The following is a 19411-nucleotide window of genomic DNA, read 5'->3' on the forward strand; positions in this document are numbered from 1 at the left end:
ACTTAAAAGCTCCTATGGGGTATGAGAAATGAAAATTGAAGAAGGAACTCTCAGGGCATCAGACAGAGATGAGCAAAAACCAGTGTCCGGATGGTGAAGCCAGATAGTTGTGCTGCACATGAAATGCACATTTCTTCTGACTGAAAGGGGTATTGATCATTGGGACAGTTTATGTGTGGTCTGCTGGGTTGGCTGGTGCTGGCCACTGTGAAACTGTGGTGGGAGTTTTTTCTAGAAGGTGTATTTTACCTTAGACAGGATTTAATTTGAGAGACTTATGTGCTTAAGCAGGAAGACTGACTGAGCAGTTTTACCATGGAGTTTTGTCCTCAAACCTGTGAAGTTACTTTCTCAAGCCCTGAACTGTTGCATGGTTATATGAAGTCTTTCTTTACTATAGTTTACTCTTGTACAGGTTTTGTTGATCAAATGTAAATGAATGTGTTTCTCCCTGTCAGAAACATTGTGGTGGTCAAAGGGAAGCTGCAGGAGGTTGGCACCTTCCAGTCCAGTCCAGTGGCTGTTGTGCATACAAAGAGCAAACTAAGCAAACTGAGAGTAGTTTCAGTGGTAACCCACTGAATAGCCCAGAACGTTTTGGAAGGTTCTAAGTCACAAACCTCAAAGAAGAAATAACAGTTGTCTTTTCCTTCAGAGCAAGGTCTTGGGGCCTCCATTTCCAAGGGAGCAGAAGTCACATCCTGTGAGAGATGTCAGAGGAGAGGGCAGATGCCTTTGACCAGTCCAAGTCTTCATGTTTCTGTGAAACATGGGGCTTTGGGGATAAATACTTGGCATCCAGGACTTCTGTTGTCACCTCTGTGTGAATGAGGCAGTCTTCTCGAGAGCCTGCAGTACTGTGGGGTCATTGACAGTAGCTTCCCAGGCTTAAAATGGGAAACTTTCAGAGAAAAATGTTTTTCTCAGCTGCTTTCTGTGCCCTTCACCTGGAATCATGGCTCCCTTTGTGAACATCTTGTGAAATAAGAGGGAACAGCTGTGCTTACTCGATCCTTCAGATATTACAGATAGATGAGTAACTTGTAAAATGTAAGAGTACTTAGAATTTTTTTATCTTTCCAAGTGTATTTGATTTGTTTTTTTGTCTCCCCGCTTGGAAAGCTGTTGGCTTCTCTTCTGTTGTTTTACTGCTTATGTGAATCTTCACAATTTTCTAACAGGAATTCGCTTGAGGTCCTTGATGTCTTTGTAGGTAGATCTTCCCCCACTCTGTGTCTTGTCTCTTATCTTTGCTTTCTGATCCCTTTTTTATCCTCCCCCATATTTCTTAGCTTTTTTGTGTGTGTGTGGGATACTGTTGAAGTTCTTGTGACTGTTCTGTTGCCATGTGACTCTTGATTATGCACTATCTCTATGCTTCTACTTGAAACGTTGAAATCCCTTAAGAACTTGTCCTCCTTTTCTTTTTTCCATAATAGATTTTCTTCATATTATTTTCTGAGCATCTTTTTCTGTTCTCTCACTGGGATCAAATGTGTCAAGCAGAGATGCCGGGTTTTCAAGTCTAGCATTTTCTAGATTGCCCTTCTTTGCTTCTAGATAATTCACTTCAAACTTTTAAAATGTGTTCTGAGCAGATTTACATGCTGTTGTTTGCTAAATTAGTTTATTCTTGACCCTTGAAACTCATGCATGTGCAGCACGAGTGTGATAATTGTTGTTTAGTCCAGACCCCTTTTGTTCTCTCATTGAACTTATTTTTGTGTCCAGGTAATCTTGAGAAGTCCTACCTCCAACATGCAATGACAGGAAGGCATTTATTGTCCCAGAAATGGTTACTTTAGTTATTTTGGTATATTTCATTCTTTCTAGGATACTTTCCAGTGTACTATTTGGTTGTGCTGGCTGGTGCTTTTTTTTTTTTCTAACATATTTCACGTTTTGATGGTGTTTAAGTTTGGTGTTTTCATCTGGAAGATCCTGCTGTAACTTGTTTACTTCTGTGTTTATTTTGCTGGTATTTACCGCTGTTGTATTTCCAAACTTTGAAGGCTGTCCAGCTGTTCTGCCCTGTCATAGCCATTATGGCTTGTTCATTGTCATAGTTTTTGCCCCACAGAGGTTTTCCAACATAGTTCTTTTAGCACCATCTGAGCTATGAATATGCATTTTCAGTTAGCATCATTTGAGAATGAGTGCCACATTAAAAAAGATAAGTGGACAAGCCAAAGCTTGAGGGCCCTGTCCTCTGCTGGCCCTCTACTCTGTTGTGGGTAGTAGCCACTGTTGAGTGGCTGTTGGTGTCCTGCACCTTTTTGCTTTTGGTTTTACGTGTTTATTTGGGCAAAGATGGAGAGAATAGACCATTTCCCAGTCAGCTCTTGCTGTAGAGAAATTAGTTAGTGTCAAAATAATTTATTTAAGCTTATTAGTGTATTACAATCTTGTAGGTTTGCTTTTTTATGGAGCTGTGTATGTCAGGACACTTGAACTTTAGTGCCTTTTTGGTCTTGTGTTCTATTCTGGGGGTGAGGACAGTAGTAGTGTGGGATTCACAACCAGATAAACTTGAGATATATGACCTTTTTTAATCTGTTTCAATATCTCCAGTCTCAAAATGCTGAGAATTGTTGTGCATGCTGCATGTACATAATGGTGTGTCTTGTCTGCAATGTGTAGTTGTACAACAATGTAGTTGAATGAGCCAGGCTCAGGAACAAACTGCTTTGTGCCCATCCTGGTTATCTTCTTTCTGATTAACGTTCTGTTTGAATGGGTGGTCTGGGTGTCAGGTAGGGAAGGACTGACCTTGTCACTTTTTAATGCTGGTTGAGAGTGTTTTGGTGCTAAGATTTAGGGGGTTTTGCTTGCTTGTTTCAAGGTGATTTACTGATAAACTTAAAGCTTGCTTCCCTCTCACTCACACCATCTGAATTGCTACTTACTTCTGTCTAGGACCCAGATTTTGCTTTAAGCAAGAATTGTTGCTCCTGCTTCTGATACTTTTTTCCCTGATGTTCGTGTTCCAGACAAGTGTTTGGAAGTGTGGTTGCACAATCAAAGCAGTAAATTCTGTGTGGGGTAACTAACTGTAGCGTGGCAAGTCCTTGGACTTTTGTGGGAGGTGGGGTTGGGGATAAAAAAAGTAGTAGCACTGTTTCTACTTCTTTTTCCTTTCTCCCAGATCAAGCACTGCAACTAGCAGAAACTTTACTACCTCTTCAAAATCATCATCAAGTTCTTATTCCTCAGTGTCTGCCACTTCTGTCATTACTAACGGTGATAGCAGTAACTCCTATGGACTGAACAGCTCCCACCTGGGCAGGGGGTAAGAGCAGGAATGTTCTTTTTGTTTCTCCGTCCTTCGTGTGAATAATCCCTTGCATCCTTGCCAGCACAGAAAAGGAGTGTGATGGTGCCCTGTGAGGAATTCTACTGCTCTTGTGTACCTGTTTATCAGACTTTGCTCTTGGAAGCCACTGTCTTCTGCTCTTCTTGCTCACTCGCAAAAGTTCCAGAGCTTACTAACTGCCAAAGCATTGCCTGATTTTGAGGGGATTGGGGGTATGAGGGAAGGGATTATATTCTTTTCTCCATCTGCCATTATGGTAGAAGCCTTTCCAGGTACAGATGAGAATTTTCTTGTTCTTTCTGTACTACATAGACTCTTGCTGCATTAGGATAGTGTGCTGTGTACTTAGAGGAAATTTATGTGTTATGAGACATAAATTAATAATAGACTGTGTAAGGATTAATGTTTCCAATGTTAGCATGTACACTTCATGTTCCTGGTATTCAGTATTAGCCACTATGAAGCAGCAGAAACACATAGTCTGGTTAAACAATTTCATTAAACAGTTTTTTGACTTGTGTTTGCTGTGACTTTTAAGTAGTATTGAGACTTGATAAACTCATTGTGGAGTTCACTGTGCTGTCTTCTTTTCCAGAGGTTCTGGATTTGTCTGTAACTCTTACAACTGCAGGGACAGTGCTTCCCTGTCACAGCCTGGACTTTGTGGACTCAGTAACCTTGGAAACACCTGCTTCATGAATTCTGCATTACAGGTGAGAATTAAAGAACCCTCTTTAAAATCAAATGAAAGATCATAGAGATTGTGGATTAAAATTGGTGAAAATAAAAGGATGTTTTAATGTGATTCAGTGAGGAGACTACACCTCCCAAAACTCATAAAATCCAAAAAACCCAGACAAAAAAAATCAATTCATATTGAGTTTGGCTTATGTGTAGGACACTAGCACTATAAAACATATTACAATATTAGGGACTGGATCTGAAATATGTGGCTTCTGAACAGGCTGTGTTGGAAGCACTGAAAGGTGCCCAGCTGTAACATAAGGTCCCAGTGCTGTGCTCTGCCAAAAATGGGCTGACACGGAGGATATTCTGACACGTGTGGGCTGCAAAAGCAACATGAGCAGGTCACTGCTTGCAGTTCTGGGTCCATGTTTGAAGATTCTTGAAAAATTAAGAGTAGGTATGGCCACAGGAAAGGTTCAGGGTCATTGTGTGGGGTGTTGAGGTTGTAACAGTTATGCAAAGCTGCTAATTTTTGATTGATTCTTTACTTTTAAACTTAATTGCTTGGGATTATTTTCTTTATTTTAAACAATGCAGAAACTTGTTAGGGATAGTTTTTTCCTAAGAAGTCCAAACAAAATATGAGCCAAATTGTATGAATTTTGATTTAAGCAATGGGCAAACTTCTAATGTGGTACAAGTACTGTGGAATGACTTCAGTCACTCTGTGATAGGTTTGAAAGATAGAACAGCCCTAAAATAACTAATGCATTATGCAGGTGGTATTCAGGGTACCACAATAAACTTGGACTGCCCCTCTCTTTGTTCAACATGACTTTATTTTCAGTTGTACTGTGGTAACCTTAAATCAGTTTATGCTTTTTTGGACTTCATAGCCAAGACACAGTTTCTAAAATTAATTTTCATTGTCAAAGTAACTTAATCTAAATGCACTTCAAGCTTAATTTATCATGCAAATGAATCATGTTAAGGGCCAGTTACTTTCTTTCTTGTATTTACCATTAGGCTTTAATTTTCTAGTCATCAGTCCTTCAAATACGAATTTCTGCCTTAATTTCTTTCTTTTTTTTTTCTTTTACTAAACATGTACTCAAATTAGGTCTCACCAGTTTTGTTAACTTGGTACACGTTCTGATGTGAAATTTGAATTTATTTTTTCATTGTCACACAGATTTATTGCCCTGTGCAGTAAGTTCATTTCCTTAATGCTTTTTCAGTGTCTGAGCAATACTCCTCCTCTGACTGATTATTTCCTGGAAGATAAATATGAAGCTGAAATAAATCAGAACAACCCGCTGGGGATGAGGGGAGAGATCGCAGAAGCCTACGCGGAGCTCATTAAACAGATGTGGTCTGGGAGACAGTCCCACGTGGCCCCACGGATGTTTAAAGTAAGTGTGTCATGTTCTTGGAGCACAGCTCTGAGACAGAAGGAACAGTGAAAGCTGATGTGCCTGCCACACATTTTGTTGTTGTGAAAGCAGTAAGGACAGAATTGCTTCAGTGTTGTTTCATGTTCTGTATAAATGCTTTCCAGAGTACAGGCAGGAACTTGCCAGTGAGTACTGTCATTCCTCAGAGCTGGTTACTGCTTTTGGTGTTACTTAGTAAATGACCTGCAAGCCTGAGAGCTGTTTACAGATGAATCAGAATGATCTTTGCAACAAAACTAGACCAGGTCATGTGAATTGCCAACTCTGAGCTTTGATCAGTGAGAAAAGATGTGCAAGGTACAAATCTAAAAAATGAAATTATAAAAGTGGAGAGCAAAATGCATCCCCAGAGTCTGTAACATTATTTCTCGTTGCTTTAGTGTGAAGAGTTGCTTTCAGCTGAAATACTGAAAGTAGAAGGGAAAATTGTTCTGGCACCCTTTAGTGTGTTAGCATCCAGTTCCCTGTGGCCTCCTGCCAACACAAGGTAGTGGGGAGTTGATCTCTGCAAAAGCCAGGACCTGAGTGGTTTTATTCTTGTCTTCTGCACACAGGTAATGCTCACCCCCCTCACTCTTGCCTTTGTGTTTCAGACACAGGTTGGCCGATTTGCTCCTCAGTTTTCAGGATACCAGCAGCAAGATTCCCAGGAGCTCTTGGCTTTTCTTCTAGACGGCTTGCATGAGGATTTGAACAGAGTGAAGAAGAAGCCCTACTTGGAGCTGAAGGATGCCAATGGCAGACCTGATTCGGTATGGGTCCCTTTACTTGAGCACAGGGCAGGTGGTGCTTCCCAGGGTGTTTAGTTGGATTCTGGGACACTTCCTGGCCTTCCTGCTCACAGGCCACACGAACATCCTCCCTACAAAGTGGTGTACCTGGGATGGGAGAACCCTGTCATGCTTTGTGGCACTCTACCTAAATGGAGAAAAGTAATTTTCTTATGAGGTTTTCCTTATAGAGACCCAAAAAGTCTCTTCTGTTCATTTTAATTTCCTGCCTTTTCCTACCCTGTTTCCCAGTCAGCACTGATATGTGAGAGCCCCTTGCAGACACTCTGTTCCCCCGAAGTTGGCAAACGCCCTGCTCTCATGCAATCAGACACATAATAGTGAAATGTCTTTTCCTCAGTGAACTCATGCTCCCCTGATCAGGCTTTTATGGCTTGTCACAGTCACACAGCTGCAACATACTGACAACTGCAGAGTCCAGAGTAAGTGTATTGGGTGAAAAAGTGCTTTAGGAACCTTGAAAAGCCAGATGCAAAAACTCTTTTTAGGAAGTGTATGTGACTGGTTGTTTTTCCTCTCTACAGGCAGTGTGTCTTTTCTTGTATAATACAGTGCATGTGACAACACCACAAGAAGCAGTATATTTAATCTTTTTTTTTTCTCTCCAAGAAATCCCAGTGTGTTGTGCTGGACATACTGGTAGACCCTCTTTCCTGTGTAATTTACCCATCAGTATCAATTTCCTGAGTTTTCTTTGATCCCAGTGCTCACCATGTTATAGAAATCTTCGAAAGAAATAACTTCTAATAATTTTTTATTTATATTTTTATAGGAGGTGGCAAAAGAGGCCTGGGAGAATCATCGGCTGAGGAACGATTCTATCATTGTGGATATTTTTCACGGTCTTTTCAAGTCTACCCTTGTTTGTCCCAAATGCTCTAAAGTTTCTGTGACCTTTGATCCCTTCTGTTACTTAACCCTCCCACTGCCCTTGAGGAGAGATCGTCTCATGGAAGTTACCCTGGTATATGCAGACCCACAGCGTAGACCTGTCCAGGTGAGGCTTGTTGAAGACACAGATTTCTTTAAGTCATCCCAGCCCTTCTCTTAGGTTTCAAAGTTGGCAAGGCCAGGAGTTGGACTCGATGATCATGACAGGTCCCTTCATACTCAGCATATTCTATGATTCTAAATAGGTAAGGCTTCTGAATTTCAAACAGAAATGAAAAACCAATCCCTCTTGGTAAGAAAAAAAAAAGAAAAATTACTTTTTTGCTTTTAAAGCCTTTTCAATAGACTGATTTTAAATTTCCCCCCCGTTTTATTTTCAAATGGGCCCATGCATCCCTAAGGTAGCCTTGTGCTTACCACAGAGAAGAACAAGACGTGGGGGGCCCACGCAGAGTGACTGGATGCCCTGATGCAGTTTTGGAAGAACTGATTGGTAGTATTTCAATGTCTTTCAAGACTTTTGACTTGACCTCCAGTGGCAGTGGAGAGAATGGTTCTAAGATGTTTTTTATCACATAAAGAAAAAGCAATTTTGTGTTCTGAGCAAGCTGCTGTGTCTGGTGATTTTATTTTTTTTCCTGGGTTTTACTACTGCTGAGCCTGCTCACAGCAGAAGACCAACTGTTCAAGGCTTTCATTCCCCCCAAATCCCTGCTTTATAAGGTAGAGCTGAGATCCAAAAGATCTTGAAGTGTGTGTCTGTGGCCTAAACTTGAGCTGAACTCCTATAAATTAAAGATTTAAGAGTTTTTAAGATTTCATTTCCATTTTCTTGCTCCCTGCCTTGCCTGGGTTTATTTTGCCTGGTGTGAAGCATGATGTTCTCTTTGTTTCCAGTACCGGGTTGTGGTGCCGATGATGGGGGCCATCTCGGATCTGTGTGAATCACTTTCCAAACTCTCTGGTGTTCCTGCAGAAAATGTAAGGATAAATGGAGACAGTAATTTTGATAAATGTTTGTTCTTCTTGAAGTGTTTTGGTGGCTTAGCTTTTAAAGATGGGTGATAAGCTGAACTTTATGGACTAATGACAAAACCCTAACAAGTTAAAATGCTGTGCTTTGATTGTAAAATGAAGAAGATTCATGAAACAATCTGTTTATCCTGATAGTTCCAGTGCAGTAGAGAGGTTTAAGAGAAGGAACAGAAAGGTAACCCTCACCCTCAACACTTCTGATAGTGTAGTTTCTTAGTACTGAGAAGTGTTCAATGTCTGTTTTGGGTCCAACTCTTCTTGGATGTCCTTTTAATAATGAAGGGATCAGGTGAACATTTCCGGAGGGAATTTAATTGGTGGGGTATTTTTAGGATGCCAGTGCAGCACTTCAGTTTATTTCAGTTAATTACAGATGTGAGTGATCCATGCCTGAATTCCTAGCCTGGTGCCACTTTGATGCTGGGATCTGTGCTGCTGTTTCCACCAGGCTGACTTGGAGTTGTGTCTCCTCAGTACCTGCGTAAAATCGGTCTTGTTAATTGCTTTGTTTTTCTGATCAATCTTAACAAATACAACTGATGTTGGTGCACTGAAAATTCAAATAGAGAACTAGAATAAACTGTTGCTTGAATTTAAAGGTAGTTTGCCTAAATTTATGTAAGCTTTTACTAAAATCTCTTTGCAAATATCACTTGCTGTTCTAGATGGTGGTGACAGACGTGTATAATCACCGGTTCCACAAAATCTTCCAAATGGATGAAGGTTTAAATCATATCATGCCAAAAGACGACATCTTTGTGTGAGTAAAGTGGGAAGATACCACATGTGAAGAATACTGCAAAACATTTGCTTTAGTTTCAGGTTGTAAAACCCAATTCCTGTCCTCCCTCAAACCCTAAGCTTTCCTGTAAACCTTTTGCATGACTTAGAGTAATGCAGCACTGCTCTTACCAGCAGATCAGCATGTGGAATGTTTAGTAGATATTTTTCTAATGCAAAGGAGGTCATGGCCATTGGGTAATAATGAACTTTTAGTTTGGTGTGTGTTCTGTAGTTGAGAACGTCCTACAAGCCTCTTTCAGAGATGATAATCTATGTCTGGATTGCAGTTATGCTCCCACTGGCATTTTTCATCTAGCTCAGGCTTACTGTTCTTATGTTCCAAATCAGCCAAAAGCCTTGGAGCGTGGAGTTTAAGATGTACTCTTGCCTTTCCAAAATCCATCATAGCTGTAACAGCACCCAGCTAACCATGACTGGGGGTTCTTTATAGACTCTTGACTGGTGCTAAACACTGTTTGTTTCTTAAATGTGGTTGTGAAGGACCTTAGGGAAGCTGAGGATTTGGTTCTGCTTGTGTGTAGCGGATGAGATATCTGCAGTCATCTCTGAAATCCAGTGAGAAGAGCAAAAGTTGTGTTCCTCTATTGCAGCTGGAAATTGAAAACTTTTGCATGTTAAGTGCAACGTGGACTTTGAAGCTCACAACTGAACCTGGGGCTGAAGGGTCAAATCCAGCTCTCCATCACAGGTCCAGTGTTCCTCACATGAGAGCATTCCAGTGCGAGATTGTAGCTTCCATGAAACTGTTGGGTCAGTGTGAAGATGTGCCCTAACATCCTCTGGTGCACTGGGAGCCTTTTCCTGGGTGGGATGCTGTGACATTCTGCTTGTTGCTCTGTTGTCATACCCTCTGTGTGACCTCTTTGCTGAGATGCAATGTAGGAGTTTGTTTTGAAAATTTTTCTGATGTTGTTGTTGTCCTCAATTGCATCTAAAGGTGTGGCTGGTTAGGATGCCCGGGGAGGATGTTTGGCTCTGTGAAATCTGTCTGGAAGGGTATTGTGAAGTGTTAGTTTTGTAAGTCTGTCTCCAAAGCCAATAAAACACTGAAAAAACAAGAAGCATGATATTACAATGGTAATTGCAAAAAACCCCTGCTTTCTTACAGGCATAACATCATATCCCTGCACAGAAAACAAGTGTCTGAATCAGGTCTGCTCTGGGGTGTGGGGGAAGCATTGGCTGAACTGCAGCTCCAAGTGTATTTTCCTTTGCAATTGGCACTTCCTTTTATGTGCAGGGCAACTGTAAATGAGGTGATGCTGTGAGTCATAGTGAATGAACTGACCTGAGTTAAAAATAACTCTCCAAGGAAGAGGAGAGGTAGCAGGAGGAAGTTTTGCAAATCCTGTTTTTCCATGTACACCCTCCAAGATCTTTTCAGCACTAAGGGACAAGAGAAAGCAGCCAGGCACCAGGGCAAGAATTAGGAAAAAGCCGCTCATAGGAAGTCCCTTTAATGGGTGTTTCTGCCAGGAAAAAGATCTATAAAGTAATATTCTAACTACAGCTAAAACCCAACGTTCTTTTATTGAAAGGAAGTCTTGTCTCAAAAATACAACAGAGAAACACTTGTTCAATAAAGAGCAAAGCTTCTTTAAAGGCAAATGTAGAGTTACGTTCAGTGTGGACAATCTACCTACCTTGTCTGGTTATAAAAAGTCTGCTGTTAGATGTTCTAAGATTTATGAAATCATTCAAGAAATGGTAATAGCAGTGTGAAGGTTCTTGAATTCCCTTTGGTTTCCATCTGTTAAGGTCATCTGCTGACGTGGGTGTGAAAGGAGGGACTGACAGTGTTTTGTGTTAAAATCGGACCAAGGTGGGATCATTCAGGGTGGGTCTTCAGTTTGGGATTTCTGAGCTGCAGTTTTGAGTGATACTTTAGGGATTTTTACCCTTTTACTTTAGGGATTTTTAACCTTTTGCTGTTGCTTGTAGAGCCTGATGTGATCAGGCTGTGACAGTGTGGTGGCACTGGGAGAAACTTTCAAAATTGTCCCTGAAAGGACGTGGCTGTGTTAAGTTTTTGGTTCTTGTGCTCTTTCAAACTGACCACATGAAGGATATACAGAAGGCTTTTTTTTGTTGTTGTTACAGCATATTTTATGTGCTTTTAGTATCTTTATAAGAAATTTTGATTTTTCTTTAGTTTCTCCTTTCAGGAAGTGCTTTTCATTTTTTCTTTTCATTTAGCCCAGGGTCTGAGGAATCCTATGAGATTTCTGTGAATTTAAACTTATCATTAAGTTGAAACTGGCTTATGTAAGTTTTTTCAGGCTTTCTAAATCTTAGTTTAAGATTCTTATGACTTGAAGGATGGTTCTGTATTGCCTGCATAGTCCATAAAACGTTCAGCTCAGAAAAAATCCTCATGTGCTGACTGGTGCTGTAGCTGTGGGGTGGATCATTAGTTACACTGAGTAATGTATCTCTCTCCTGTTCTTGAAAGAAAACCGTCTTTGTATCGATTAATGAAGGGGAACAGATGCCTTTTATTAGAAAGTACAACTGCAGAAGGTTTTACAGTGACAGTATTTTCACTCAAAATTCACAATTAAAATAAATAACCTTAAAAAGATTCAATAAATCACTCTAACCCATCAAATATTTGTTTGCACTACATTTATATTGGACATTACCACAAAATAAACTTTTAAAAACACTTTCTAAAGTGTTGGAATGAGAAGGTAGCGATTGCTTCATAAGAAAGAAAGAAACCCTCTGGAAGCTGCTTGTCTGTCATGTTTAGAAAAGATAATTTTTTCCAAGATTTGCTTGAATCACTTAGTGGCCTTGTGTGGCAAGACTAAAACGTATCAGCTTTTAGTCTAGGGAAATAGAAGTTACAGAAAAGATGAGGGTTTTAATAGCATTAATTATGTTACAAATCACATAGGAAAACTGCATCATTTCAGGGTATTGTGCTCAGTGCAGCAAAACAAAGGGAGAGCTTCGTCAGGGAAAAACAAACTGGAGAGGGATTGTCTGGTAGTCATGGTACCTTTTGCAAGGTGTGTTCTTGGGTACTAAATATTATCCTAGTTGTGTGTAAAGTTGACAAATAATATGCAACCTGGGATATTACTGAGGAGCATTAGTTAATTGTATTTATGTGAGATGTTTTCTAGAATCCAAATGTCTCTTGTATTTAAATTAGCATGGTATGCAGTGTCTCATGTACTTCAACTCTTTCCTAATTCATGTTTTATTGATCCTGTCCCTTTTATATACTCATCATATACTCTTATTTTCCAGTGATGACCAGTGGCAAGACTTCCCTGTTGGCAAACTGTAATGTGTACATCTCACTCCTTGTTTTAAGTAATTGAAGTTAGATGCCAAGTTTCTTCCACTGGTTAGAAAACAAAGTTTGGAGAAGGAAGTGATCCAAAGTAGTTGAATCAGTACAACATATTCAGAAATAGATTTCTCATGTGTATTTTCCCACAACTTATGTGTGCGTTCCCCAAACTTGTACTTTAAAATTTTAGAGATGGCTCAATGGGTCTTACCAGTTTTTGAGGTCTTTTCCTAAAGGGTTTTGCTGCCTGGTCTTTGAATTTGGATGTCTCAGGTCTTTTCATTCGTTCCTTCCTAATGGCTGCACTGAGTGAATTCTGAGAGAAGCTGTGGCAAACTGAAGACTGCACCCTTCCATGCTGGTGTTTAAATCATGCTTTTAAAGGTGTAACAGTTTCCTCACTTGAAAAGCACTCCTCTTTTCCACTGGCATAAGCAAACCAAGGTTGTGTTAGTTATTGTCTGTGGTTATTTGCTGGACTCTGAGAATGCAAAGAATGTAGTGATGGGAGAGTACAAGGCCCTCAGGCTCTGATTTTATGAGCAACTGCCATCCAATTCTTCCTTTGTTCCTTGATTTCCTTGTCCCCCCTCTAAACAGAGACCAGCAGGTTGATCACCTGTGTGACTGTCTTCTGTAACAGAAATAAGTTGTTTCAATGGTTCTGAAGCTTTTTAGGGTCTGATTGTAACTTAAACTGGCAGTTCTTGCCTTCTTTATGTTTCTTGCAATCACCTTAAGTTGTCTCAAGATTGAAAAATTTAAAAATGAATGTCAGTCTCTTACAGTATTTCTGCAGGTTTGCTCTGCTGAAGGCAGTAGTGAGCCCTGGGTCTGCATGTGACAGAGTTGTTAGAGTTGTTAGAGTGTTGTGCTCTGACCAGCTGGCAGCACATCTCTCAATTCAAAATTCAAAGACTTAATGCCGCAGGAGATCTGTGCCCCAGCAGGGATGTGATTTAAAAAAAAAAATTGAAGTCACTACCTTTGTACTGGTGTCTTGCTTTTGACACCAGTGTGTGTTAAATCCCAACTTTCAGTTTAGGCCTCTGTTATGAGCAGAACATGGATTTCCATAAAGTGCTGTGGTTGGAAGTGTCACTGAGCAGGAACTCGCACAACACGTTGCAGCAGGAGCAGAGCAACAGGAATGGGCCTTGGCTCTCCTCAGGATTTGCTTGACAGAGGGCACGGGCTGCAGGCACAGATATTGTCATCCAGATTGTGCTCTTGATGAAATTTGTGAAATGTGCAGTATGTGGAATGTATGGAATATTGAGCTTGCACCTTTTTTAGGTGATTTCAGTGGTTGGAAAGCTGGGCTCTTTTTCTGTTTTCACTGTAGCGTTATGAGGGAAGACACGGATCAACCTTCTGATTTTTGCAGGGCATCTTGGACATCTTGAGACATGTATTGTGAATTTTCATGTCTCACTGAAGTGGTGGGAGATGTTGAATCTGGGGGATTGAGGAGGGGGGCAAGAATTAGACTCCATTTGGAATTTAAGCTGAATGGATTGCAATATGGAAAACAAAAACGTGCCCTGAATGGCTAAGATACATTTTCCCTTTCAGCTACTCAGTTTCTAGCTCACGGATTCTTATGGTTACCTGTTGTACTCTCTGATAGTAAAACTTCAAAAAAAAAGAAATGCAAATATTACTGGGCTTCTTGATGTTTAAGTGACTTTAAGTAACTCTGAGATGCATCACCAAATGAACCTGTCTCATTTTACACAAGAGGACAACACTATACATTTTCTTCTCCAAGTCACCTGAAAGGGGAGGAGAATGTGGGTCTGGAATTCTCCAAGCCTGTTCTTTCATGAGGCTTTGCACTTGTCTCTTTCTCATCATGACAGGCTTGGAAATGTTGAGCAGTCCTGGTGCAAGATGTGTTAATATTTAGCATCAGAGAAGAGTTGGGATGGAGAAATGTAAGGATTTGGTAGAAGCCTTGAGGCAAAAATCACTGACACTACGGCTTCTCATAGTGTTGGAAATGTCTCTCTCCAGGCATCTCGTTCTGTGGCAGATGCTCAGAGCTCACTCACATAAAGGTGGCCTGCAAATCAATTTGGTGCCATGAGTTCAGTGTTTGTGCTGGATGCTCTCATTCCCCAGGCTAAGCAGAGAACAGCGTTCAGCACACAACCCAAACACTTGCTATTTCTTTTCCTTAGGTTCTGGGAAGTCCAGCCCCACTAGGACCTCCGGCTCCCGCTCCAGTGTAACCCCCACACATGCACCATGCTGGTGATGTCCCATCACCAGGGATCCTGCTGGAGCTTGGAGCCGGTACAGGGGGTCAGGTAAGTGCCACTTGAAAACAAACTCCACGGCCCATTTCAAGGGTATCCCTCATGGTAGTTCTTTTTAGTTCTCAAGAACTAAGAAGAAAACTGTTTTGATGGATCAGCTAGATCCTGCTGTTCTCTTAGCCTGGTTAATGGGGCATTATTATATAACGTGTTGTTTACAGTGATGAAAGTTTCACAAATTGATTTGCAGGTCACCTTTAACCTATCAAAGTGTTCATATTTGGGTAGGATATACTTTGCCATACATGCCATGCTTTCTGCCTTCTCCTACAACATGCTGTGTGGTACATTTAGGTGAGTTCATGGTCTTGCAAAAACATGACTGGCTGCAGAAATATAGGTTTGTTAATGTGACTGAGGCTACAGAAAGTATTGAATGAGTTAATGAGGTCAGCAGACCAGCTAGTCTGGTAGTTTTATGTGAAACATGTATGAGATCTTGTAGCAGACTGGTCTTGTTGAAATGGGGTTTTCTTGTTTGAAATGAGTTTGTCCTTTCCACAATGAACTTGTATTTTTTTAAGCTTTGTAAAAATCTTCCTGGTTGAATTCCCTCATCACTTTTAATCTTACTCCACTGCAAGACTAGAAAAGTCCTGTGATCAGCTTCTATAGGGCAAGCTGCCCTGTAAAAAAAATTTAAAAATTGCATTTTCAGTCTCTTATCTCCTCATTTACTTGTCTGTGGGTGTTCTGGTATTATGAAAGAAAGTAAAAAGATTTTAGGAGTATCTCCACTTCCTAGAAGAGATCAGAATATGTGCAGTAGTTTCACCCAGTTTTTTCCAGGTCTCTGTTTATTCTTACTGTATACTTTTGGTCCTGGTTGTGATTTCACAGCAGCATCTCTGGGTGGGTGTGCAGCAGTAACCCTGTTCAGACAGGGTTTCTCAGCTTCTACAATGGCATTTTTTTCCTGCCTTTCTCCATTCTCTTACAAAATATACTTCCTGGTTGTTGCTGTAGAGTGACTTGGGGTCCACACAGTGTTTTTGCAGCTGGAGATAATATCATAGACCCCAGCACTTGGGAGGGAATGTTTCGGTAACATACAACATCTGTATTAGCCTGGTGTTTAGCTCAGAGTATGTTTTGCTTTCAGTGCCCTTTCATGTAGCTCTGCCTGGTCTTTTGCAGCTTTCCATGCTCCTGTGCACTTGCTTAACTTCAGTGTGCAAGGGAACAAAAGTTCCCTCATTGCTCACTGCCTCCTTTCTGAATTGTAACCACAGACCTGAAGCCTTCATAAAGCTGATGAAGGCTGGTCAAGTCCTACTCTATTACTTAGCAGTTTTCAGACACTTTTTAGAGTTGTTGGTAATTACAAAGGCAGCCAAGCCAGTATTTTGCGGTGTGGTAGCAGCTGAGCTAACATCCCTGACTTTTAAAACCATGTTGTGTAGTCTGGACTAGCATCATCTTTCTGTTCTATTATTTCAGTGAAGTTGTAAGATACAGAATTATGGTGTATTGTTCAGTGATTCCCAGTATCAGCTCTATAACCTTCCTTAAACTGTACATAAAGTACTTAATCTTAGATTCTTTTTTTTTACAGGGAATGTTTGAGCTGTTGCTCAAGAGATCAGAAAAATGACAGATCCTGATTCTGCTATGTCTGCTTCTAGTACTAGTATGTAAAAGCTGTTCTGAGGTGGAGTGGGTAGAGTGGCACTTGGGTAACCAAATCTGTTCTGTTTTGGTGAGAAGTGTACAAGATGCTCTCCTGCAGAGTGCTGTGGGGTGCAGTTGGTGATAGATGACTCCTGCTTGCTGTAGTAGCTTTTTCTCTCTGTCCCATCTGTTCCATTGCATGGGCAGGGCTTCCTTCAGGTGCTTGAGGGTGGAGTGTAAGTGGGGGTTGCACTAATTGCTGCTTGCAGAGCACAGTGTAGGTGGTGTGAGAGGCAGTCATGTCCTGAGTGTGTCATGTTCTGAGCTGTGTTATGGGAGTCCAGCTTCAGGGTCTCATAGGACCTGGAATTAATCACAGATGATATTCTGGGACTGAGTATGGCCTTTGGTTATTTAAACAGTACTAAGTAAAATAATTCACCTCTTTGTGGTGCCATTTCTCAGGAAACTTTAGAAAGTGTGAACTGTATGCAGTGCTGGTGTCCAGCTGATTAGCACTGACAGCCTAGAAAACCTCCACAGAGCCACTGGTGTTGGACTGTCTTATGCTGACACTGAGCTCTTGTGCTCTTGGTGGGCTGGGACTCCCTGGAAGGATGTTTTCCTTCATGTATTCTACTGCTTCAGTGCAAGCCCCAGGCTGGGATCTTTTTTTGTTTTAATTAGGATGGACCAGAACTACAACTCTGAAATTTGTTCTTTTCCCTGCTCTACAAGGCCATTCTGAACATAGGAATAAAAATGTTTCTCAGCTCTTGGGAGAAGGGAAGTGGCTTGTCTAATGTAAGAGGACTGTTAAGAGTTGAGTGCATTCAGATGTGCAATTGTGGTCTTGGTCATTATGTGTAGTGACATCTTTCATGAAATCTTTCTTTCTCTTTCAGTTTTAAGATAATTCTGAGACAAGTGGCTCACCAAATTAAAGAGCAGTGTGACTTGACATTCCTGAAAATGAACCTTATGTAATGAATAGCCCTGAAGCAAACAGTGTAATAATGTTGGACCATGTGGTTTCTTTCGATTCCAACATCTGCAAATATCTCATTTGCTGTTTCACCCAGGACACGAGCTGCATCTCAGTCTCCTTTCTGCTCTCCCGAGCTGTTTGCTGTCTTCCAGAATTTTTCTTGTTTGCTTCCTGTCCTTGGAGTTTTCTGTGAAGCAGATGTTTCCAAACTCTTGGTTTTCTGAAATGTTAGCTGCTCAGTGATGTGAACTCAAGCCATTAAACTGTGTGAGAGGCTGTAAGAATGCAAGACCCAAAGGTGTCAAGTGGGTGTCTTTCTCCAGGGGAAACAAACAGAGGAATTTCAAAGTAAATTTAGTATTTGTGCTGATGCTGTGATCTGGTTGAAGCACAGTGTAGTTGTCAGACTGGTGTCTTGGGAGGTGAGTGGCAATAGAGATTTGAATTGGGAATACAGAGGGCAGGTGGCAGTCGAGTTGGTGGCAGGTCTGTATCCTGTGCCACTGTGAGCCATGGGGAGTGTTCAGGAAACTGCTCTGTAGCATGAGCACATAGTACAACCCTTTGTACCTGGTGCAGAGAGTTGCTGGACTGAGTTCATATTGGTTCTACCTGCTGTGCTTCTTGGCAGTGGCAGTAACCCATGGAAATGCCTGTCTTTCAAACAGGTATGAAGTTTGCAAGCCAAGTGAGGACAGCTCAGAGTATGTTACTCTCTCTATTTACTTTCGGGAGAAGACAACAAGACAATCCAGCAACACTGCAGGGACTGTGCTCTTTGGGCAGCCACTGCTCATATCTGTGCCCAAACACAAGCTCACTGTGGATCACCTGTACAGTGTGGTTTTGGAGCAGATCAGGTAAGTCATGTCTGTTCCTTTGAATCCTGTGCCAAGTTCTAGAGGTCACTTATTCAATTACATTGTAATAGGATTACTGCATCCTTGTTAACAGGAAGAATTTTTGTGTGGGATGTATAAACCAGGATTTGTGTTACATTGGTGTCTGGAGGCCCCAGGGACATTTCAAGGTCCTGTTTTTTTGGGCTCTATAAAAGACACTTCTGGTGGTGGTCAGAAGGGGGGCTGTTTGCTCAGTGTTGCAAAATAGGTGAGGAGCAGAACTCAGGCCGTGTTTTCAAGGCTGACAGATGGGGCCATCATAACTTCCTTCTGCCTTTCAGTCTACTGCCAGTAAAACTCAGAACAAGCAGCGAGAGCAGAGTTGCTGAATTGTTGTTTGACTCATTCTGAGGGCTCTTGGCCTGTAAATGCTGCTGTACAGGACAGGTTCTGGTTTGCTGAGGGGGATAAGGCAGCAAGAACTGATGACAGGGGGGTGCTACTGTTCTGATGCTCAGCTTCAGTCTGGTTGTGTGACAAACATACCCCTCTTTTTAGCCGCTATGTGAAACTCCCTTTGGCAGAAGAATACTCTACACCCTGCCCAGACAGAGGAACCTGCAACGGCTCCAATGGGGTGGTTGAAGGTAAAGTTCTTAAAAAATTGGTTGGAAACTCTTCAGTTTAAGTTTTTTATTAGCGTTTGGTTTGTGCTGTGTGTATTCGGTTAAGCTTCAGCAGATTGTTTCTTCACCATGATTAAACCACACTATTGTGTAGGACTTCTGCGTGGGATGGGGGGGAATTCTTGTAGAACATCTTCCTCTATAGGGAGATCAGATATGTGTAAGAGGCAGCTGGGGAACAAGGTGTGGTGTGCATGCATCCTCAGTGTTAGGGAAGTCCTTGCTTACCTGTGAGGTGTTCAGGTGCCTCCCTCCAGAGGCAAATCCTTTCTTGATATGTCCTTTGCTGATGAAAATTGGCCTGTTAGGTCACAAAAAAAAAAGCTGTGGAGAAATAAAGTGGAAATGGTATTTTCTGTTGGAGGACCTAGAATCATGAGGTCTCATCCCAAGGCTAGATGCTTACTAAGACACTTTTAATGCTGATGGCAAATGCATGTTTCCCTTTCTTCTTTGAAATTATTCACTTGTAGCCCTGAGGGTAACAACTGGAAGAAGTTAAATGGGGAAAAAAATCTACCCATTTTTTCCCTAAGAATGGCAATAACATTCTCGGAGACTTACATATTCCCTTCTGTAAAGACACTCAGTGACACCTTGTTGATTCTCTCTTGGGGATATTTCTTAGGGTGTTCTGTCAGAAGGTGTCATTGTTAACCTACTGCCAGCTGAGCACTCTCCATC

The 19411-nt window shown here is 41.3% G+C and overlaps 1 protein-coding gene across 1 annotated transcript in view; it reads left to right on the forward strand.

Moving 5' to 3' along the window:
* USP4 (ubiquitin specific peptidase 4) overlaps positions 1 to 19411 on the forward strand; it is a 34667-nt gene that overhangs the window by 9205 nt on the left and 6051 nt on the right. Inside the window, exons 7-15 of the mRNA XM_027700416.1 lie at positions 3146 to 3289; positions 3909 to 4026; positions 5239 to 5412; positions 6048 to 6206; positions 7018 to 7242; positions 8034 to 8117; positions 8837 to 8931; positions 17868 to 18059; positions 18600 to 18688. Coding sequence (XP_027556217.1) covers positions 3146 to 3289; positions 3909 to 4026; positions 5239 to 5412; positions 6048 to 6206; positions 7018 to 7242; positions 8034 to 8117; positions 8837 to 8931; positions 17868 to 18059; positions 18600 to 18688 — 1280 coding nt within the window. The remainder of the gene's footprint in view (positions 1 to 3145; positions 3290 to 3908; positions 4027 to 5238; positions 5413 to 6047; positions 6207 to 7017; positions 7243 to 8033; positions 8118 to 8836; positions 8932 to 17867; positions 18060 to 18599; positions 18689 to 19411) is intronic.

Source organism: Neopelma chrysocephalum, unplaced genomic scaffold (genome assembly GCF_003984885.1).
Source record: "Neopelma chrysocephalum unplaced genomic scaffold, ASM398488v2 Primary Assembly neopelma1_147, whole genome shotgun sequence".
NCBI classification, from domain to species: Eukaryota; Metazoa; Chordata; class Aves; order Passeriformes; family Pipridae; genus Neopelma; species Neopelma chrysocephalum.